This window comes from Silurus meridionalis, chromosome 9 (genome assembly GCF_014805685.1).
Source record: "Silurus meridionalis isolate SWU-2019-XX chromosome 9, ASM1480568v1, whole genome shotgun sequence".
NCBI lineage: Eukaryota > Metazoa > Chordata > Actinopteri > Siluriformes > Siluridae > Silurus > Silurus meridionalis.
The window spans coordinates 779,239-786,519 of NC_060892.1; the positions used below are offsets into that span (position 1 = coordinate 779,239).

Here is a 7,281-nt window from a genome sequence, read left to right on the forward strand (position 1 = left end):
ATAAACTAAACTGGAACTTACACACACACACAGGTCTGTGTTTTCCATTAATGTTCGAGCTGCAGCCTCTAAACTCAACTCTGTCTCACAAAACCCTCTGTGGGTCTGTACTCAAAATAAAGGCTTGTGGTTCAGGTATGAGAGAAACATATTTTTGTCTAGACGCAGGAAGGTGGGCTACTGACTGGGCATCGGTGTGCTGGAGCTCAACGTGTTTACACACCATGAGCAGATGCATACTGCTGCAGCCCAGAGGGCTAAAACACAACCCCATTACTAATTCGAGCGGGTTTGTCATGTACGCCATTTTATTACATCAAACTCTTCTCAGGCCACACAGTCCTGCAGGAGACCATCTGGGCCTACGTGAGCAGACGCAAGTCTGGTACATGTAATTGAGTACCAGAGTTTTAAAACATATAAACCTATGATTTCCAAGTGAACCAACACAAACTCGTGCTCTAACGCCGAACACAGCTGGACGTTAATCAGCCGGCATGCAAGTGCAAAATCCATCAGTGTTACATTATCAGAAATCCCAATTATGCAACAAAATTACAATACACTATATGATGCTGTAAGATGTTCCACTGATTTTTGTGACAATTTTGTGGAGATTCATTCAGCTACAAGGGTGTTAGTAAAGTCAGATGTGGGTGAGGGCCAGGGGTACAGTCATTTATCATTCATCAGCTCTATAGCAGGAGATCTTCCACATCTTCCAACCCATGGAAAGCAGATCTGCATGGAGCTGGCTTTGTGCACAGTGTTTGGGTCTCCTAGAAATTAATGCTTTCACATCCAAAGAGGACCTATAGAACTTTTTATCTCCAATTTTGTTTTAACAATTTGTGGAAGAACCACATCTGGCTGAAGGTTAGGGGTCCCAATATTTATGGCTATATAATGTCTATAAAAAATGTATATGATTATTGGGATATTTATTGGTACGGCCTGAGGTAAGTTTCATGATAAAAGATGCAACATGAATAAAAACCTCCATCGGTGCTGTTAACTAAAGATGTTCTCCAAAAGACCTCAAATAATAAATAATGCAAAGGGCAATAATCTGCTTGCATTTACATGCATTTGGCAACCAAAGAATTGTGCCTTGTTTAGGTTTGGTGGTGCTGGGATTTGAGCTCATTACCTTCTGGTAAAGAGTCCAATGCCTTAAACACTGGATCTACTCGGACATGACTAAGATTTGCATATATCAACTTTGACATTAACAGACACGTGAGTTTATTGTAAATGCTTTCACAATCATAAAACCATGTGGAAATAAAAAAATCCAGTCAACTGTAGTCTAAATACTAATCATCACGGACTATAAAAATCACGGTGTTGAATCGAAAATATGTGGTATCGACCGTCTCTTGCGTTTCTCGTAGGTTTTAAGGGCAACACCACCCTCTGGTGGTAGCAACCCACATCCTGCACTTTAAACATTTATCAACCAAACGCATCAAAATGATTGTTTTTACACGAACCTACTGATTTAAATAATTTACATCAACTGGCTTTGTTCACAATTTATGCCATTTTTGCAAACACTCGTCTATTTATCCGCCCGAGCAGGTGAGATTTAAGGATCTTGCTCAGGGTGAGAGTGGCAGCTTTTTGGTGTTGGGAATTAAACCGACAACCTTCCGAACACATGTACACAACCTCCCCACTAAATACTTCAGAACCAAATCACGTGATGTTTAATATGGAAGTTTTCTGTGAGATTATTTTTATTATAAACACAAACACACACGCACACTTCAGGCTCTAGGGAAAGTCTGTTGAATATATTTAACCAGAAACGTTACTTCAACGCGTTTCTTTCTAACCTTTCACTTGGTATATTTTTTTTCCTTGTAATAACCACGCCCTGCCCACGCCGTAATCTGATTGGATGGTTTAAACCACAATAATGGTTTGTTTTGCTGCTTTTGTCTCTTGTATAGCATGATCGCCCCCTGGTGGTCAGTATGTAAATGCGCGCGGGCGGCAAGCTCAATCATCCCATCATATTCAGAATCTCAAACACAAACCCAACAAGAACATTTAACAGTCTTTTTATTGCATTTTTGCTTAACCCGATCCACGAGAAAAGCAGACATCCCTACACTGATGTTCTGAGATCACTGTTGAAGCTCAGCTGGCTTGAAGGCTGGAGCACCTGATCATGCACTTCTCATGGTGTGCTGACCAGGATTGCAGAGGATACACCCCCCATCCAGACACTAAAACAAAAACACAAAGAATATAATTAAACAAATCCCTGTATCTCATTCTCTACTCCCCCCCTTTTAAACATTACTGAATAATTAATGTTCTATAACCTGGTGTTCACTGAACACTTATTTCTCTGTTCATCAGCCATGTGTAATAGTTGCACTTTTTAATAGTAAGCTAGTAAAGAAAACCAACAGGTGCATTAACCTCATCACCCCCAATACCATTCAACATGACCTGAACCCCATTCAGCCTTTCAGTTTTCTGATCCAGTGATTAAACCAGTACTTGCCTCATAGCAATCTCACAGTACCCAACTTCTCCCAGACACTAATCTGGTGAACTCTGGCCCACAGCGTCCTCGCTACATCCCATGTGTTTTAACCTGAAAACATAAGAGACGTGTAAATATATACACCATACATAAAGGAGTCAAATTATTAACATGCATTAGCAAATATGAGAACATTATTTTTCTTTGAAAAAATAAAAATCAAATGAGTCAGAAAAGGAACCATTAGAAATTGTTTACAAAAAAAAAAAGGGGGGGCACTAAAGGACTTTGGGCTGCTTTTCCAAAACGAGCATCAGTGCCTTAAAAGGCAGAGTAAATACCAGGTGGTTTATTTCCCTCCCAGTAGTGCTATTGGGAGACTGGATTACAATTACAGAACACAAAGCAGCAAGTTGAAGATAGGAATCAATCAGCAAATCGGAAAAAAGGTGGATTTTTCTTCTTTAGGTTTTTTTTTTTTTTTTTTTTTTTATTAGGCACAATACTGATGCGCTCCTAAGAGCTTGACTTTAGAGGACAGAACACTGGGCTCTTTTTTGGCAGAAAAATGTGATGAATACAACAGTTGGAAGGATGCGTACAGGAGATCAAAAGTGGTTACCTCACGTTACAGGACTATTTCCACAATTGCCCTAGTCAAGAGCAGCTTTCATCTCAGAGGACTCGAGTCGGTAGGCACAACACTTCATTCTCCAAGGACATTGTCAGGTTTTCAAAAATTGCTAGCAGAGAACGCTTGGATGCAATGAAGCATTACATATGACTAACTGTAGCACAACCTTTCATTCTAAAAATATACTTTTACACCCAGATCAAGAACCATTAATGCACTAAATTAATTCCCAGATTACCCTCAATACATCACTTTACACCCATAACACTGGATATTTTCTCTTCAAGGTCAATGAATTCAAAGCATGTTCAGAAATTCGTTTAATGGGCTTCATGAAGCCAATTTAACAAAAAGAAAAAAAAGTTGTTGGTACACAAAACGGCACATTTCTCTCCCCAAAGGAACAAAACCTTGACATGGATATAAAACTGATCTCCAAGCAGTACTCTTTTTATATTCAAAAGTCACAAAGAGTAAAGTACATTGGGCCACATTGAGCTCAGAGAAACTCCTAATCTGGCAGCACCAATCAGAGTAGTTCACTCTTTGGGAACTTTACAAGTCTTTAGCAAAACAAAGGCGGCCTGCCAGAGCCCTGAGCTCTAAAAATTAGCACACCTTCCCTGCTTTACTAAAGGAATGCATTACAAGGACTTCAAGCCACTAAAAGCACATCACAGCATGGCAAGCTTCTTTTTGAGAGTCTGATGAAGTTTTTTTTTTCTTTTTCTTTTTATTAAGAAGCAGGCGATTCCAAGTGAGAGACTGCTTCTTCTGTAGCAACACCCCCCCCCTCCAACAGCAATCCATTTGTAAGTGTATGTTGGTCCAAAGTTTTACTTCAAATAAATTTAAGAAGCTATCAGGCTGTGCTGAACTGGTTAGAGATTTCACGTATGGTTTCAAGAAAAACAGATTTCAACAAAGAAACAAGAGCAAACAAGTGGTAACTGAAGGTACAGGCAATCTAAAAACGGGCTCAAATGTTTTTTACAGGATACACCCCAAAAAAAAAAATATAATGACACCATCTCGGACACGATTTTTCTTCTTTTAAAAAAAAAAAAGAAAAGAAAAAAAAAGATAGCATCTTGTATTTTTATGTAGGAGAGCATTACAACTAGTAAAACTGAAATGAAACAAAAAGTGGAGGAAAAAAAAAAATCTCAAGAGTCTTCGAAGAGCACATCTAACACAGCCAGCGAAGTGATGATCTTGGAATCAGGACTGTATTTTAATCTTGTGTAGCTGAGGACAAGAAGCAGGCAAGAGTAAAGGCACTGGTGCATTTCGACATCCTTCCCACATACAGAACTGATACCACAAAGCACGACTCTCATTCTCAATTTCAAGTATCTCCAGGATAAACTACTGGCCATCTGCACACTTAGTCCACTGTTGGTAGATTGATCTTTGGTTTGTTTTGGAAAGGTTCATCTGAAATGCATTAAGCAAGCATCTGTTTTTGTTTATTTATTTATAAAATGACTGTTAGTCAGTGGATCGGTATAAATGTCTGACCAGGACAGAACAGAGCTTCAGTTTAACAAGTTACATATTTGTATTGAGCCATTCAGGTTGTATACATACCATAGCTGTCATAGCTGTCTCTGTAGCTGCCGAAAGATGAACGCTCGTAACCGCCCTGGTTCCTGTAAGAACACCACAACCACATTATTACACAATAAAGGCACGATAAAAGCACACATTAAATATAATTTAGGCAGGTGGTAAAACGTTCAGTGCACAGGGTACAATGAATGAGTGATCCATTACAATATGAAGGAATTGCACAGAGCAGGTCCATTCAGTTCATTCAAATAATCAACTTGGTGTGATAAAGACCTACCTGTTGTCTCTGTATCCTCCTCCTCCACCACCGGAGTAGCCCCCGCTCCTGTTGGAGTAACCACCACCACCTCCACCACCACCGTAGCTCCTTTCACCACTGCCATAGCTCCTGTCCCTGCCTCCGTAACCACGATCGCCACCACCGTAACTGCCGCCACCGCCACCACCACGGCTGTAACTCCTTTCACCACCGTAGCTTCGCTCTCCTCCACTGTAGCCACCACCTCCTGAGGTTAAACACATTCGGTTAACGGGGAAATCAAAGAAAAGGACTGAACAACAGACACATCTACCAAAAATACCAACCTCTTCCTCTTCCACCTCTGAAAAATCCCCTTCCACCAGACCCTCTGAAGCCACCAGATCTCCCACCAGATTTACCAGCTTCATCCACACGAATCGTTCTGCCGTCAACAGTCTAAAGGAAGAACAAGTTAAGACATTGTATTTTTCCCTCAAGAAAAGCATAAGAATTGTATCATTTCCCGTTTGCACGAACACGTTACCTTGCCGTTCATGGCAGCCATCGCGTCCTTCGCGTCATCTGGGTTTTCAAACGTTACGAAGCCGAAGCCTCGGGATCTGTCGGTCTCACGATCTCTGATTACGTCGACTAAAAACATAAAATAAATCATGATTGTTCTGTAAACTCCATGCATGTGTGCAGATTTAAAAAAAAGAAATACGAATCTACCTTTGGCGATGGTGCCATATTTGGAAAACGCCTCCTCCAGTGAATGTTCTGTGGTCTCGTAGCTGAGGCCACCAATGAAGAGTTTTCCTTCGTCCGACATCTGAAATAAACCAAAACATGAGCATGAAATTACATGGCTTTTTTTAACAAATATAAAAATAAATGTTTAATCCAAGAAAACTTATTTGAACATTTCTGCACAATATCCTTTGCTCTGGACAGAAGTATGAATTAATTATTGCAGTCAGGTTGAATTTAATGCTAATAAATGGGGTTCTGGGTTCACTAGTATTTAATAAATTAACAATTCGGTGATCCGAGAAATGACCAATTTTCAGTAAAGGGCATTAAAAAAAGAAATTAAAGTAAACACCTTAATGGACATGTAAGATTAAAATCCAATAAATAAAATAAACCGTGTTAATTCTGATCTACTTCCTTCCTTATAAAGGATTCACACACCAGCGCGTGACCATTGTAGAACATGGCCGCGCGCGCGTCCATTCCTGACTGAAATACAATATGGCGGCCACACGTGTATATTTATCCAATAATATATTTACTATATTATCGTTATTTTAAAACAATAACACGATGCTGTTATTTAAAAAGGTTAGAGTAGGGTAACTTATTTATAAAACCATTCATGAGGGGGAAAAAACGCTTAGGCCTCATTAGCCATCTGCTAGTCGAGCGAGAACAAAAGCAATGCTACAATGCTAATATCACCGCGACGCTAGCGGCCTTGTCACAGTCTCCCATCTTTACTGATTTTCGGAGGAAGAAATAATATTAAAACACCATTTTCTATTCGCACTGGATTAAGCAGATTAAATATTAGCGTTCGGTGTGTCAGTGAAACGATTCTGCTGTTAACCTGAAGTAAACCCTTAACTGCGTCACATTACACAATCAGCTGTTTCGAATGAAACATACACCCGAAAGGAATATATGCAAAAATATATATTTAAGAATTTAAAAAAAGCCAAAAAATGCTAAATTAATGCACCACAAAGAGTTCATTGTGTTTTGAACACCATTACCTTTCCCCCTGTAGCGACGAGATGGAGCTGTTCCCGAGTGAGCAGGAGATGAGACTGCGCTTAAGATGGCGCCGCTATATAAACGCCCGCGCCTCATGATTAGCAATATTTCTCTCATGAATATGCATGAAGAAGGGTGGGGTCTGTTGTAACCACGCCTTTTTTATGCTGCCATCTACCGCAGGTATAGTGAGCGGAAGATCGGATCATTTTAATGACTTGGTTCTTCGAATCTTGTTAATCATAGTAAACGATTTTTTTTTCATTTTCTTCATTTCGTTCCTTTGATCAGAAGTAAAATGTTACTTTTAATAAACAGACCCCAACACGTCTACATACACTATAGTTATGAATTATGAAAAACAGGTTGAGCAGCTTCACCTCCCGTATCTCCTGGTCTGGTCTGGTCTGTGTCGTTAGTGATTTGTTCAAGTGACTGCCATATTAATTGTAACAATAATGTCAAGCTTCGGAAAAACCCTGATCGATTGCATTGTGTGGCGTTTATGGGAGTCACGTGACAAGAAACAAACGTACAGGTATTAAAAATTAAATGTCC

General features: G+C 39.7%; 1 protein-coding gene across 3 annotated transcripts; it reads right to left on the reverse strand.

Moving 5' to 3' along the window:
* Nucleotides 1-2,050: 2,050 nt before the first annotated feature.
* cirbpb (cold inducible RNA binding protein b) lies at nucleotides 2,051-6,826 on the reverse strand. 3 transcript variants are annotated; one of them, XM_046857937.1, is made up of 8 exons: nucleotides 6,723-6,826; nucleotides 5,680-5,779; nucleotides 5,492-5,598; nucleotides 5,292-5,403; nucleotides 4,984-5,212; nucleotides 4,725-4,786; nucleotides 2,519-2,611; nucleotides 2,051-2,234 (listed from the first exon to the last, which is right to left on the reverse strand). In XM_046857937.1, the coding sequence occupies exons 2-7, from the start codon at nucleotides 5,777-5,779 to the stop codon at nucleotides 2,607-2,609; spliced, it is 615 nt and encodes a 204-aa protein (XP_046713893.1). In that variant the 5' UTR covers nucleotides 6,723-6,826; the 3' UTR covers nucleotides 2,051-2,234; nucleotides 2,519-2,606. The 3 variants fall into 3 exon arrangements, with proteins under 3 accessions (XP_046713893.1, XP_046713892.1, XP_046713891.1); XM_046857936.1 differs by lacking the exons at nucleotides 2,051-2,234; nucleotides 2,519-2,611 and adding an exon at nucleotides 3,442-4,382; XM_046857935.1 differs by lacking the exons at nucleotides 2,051-2,234; nucleotides 2,519-2,611 and adding an exon at nucleotides 4,394-4,571.
* Nucleotides 6,827-7,281: the final 455 nt, after the last annotated feature.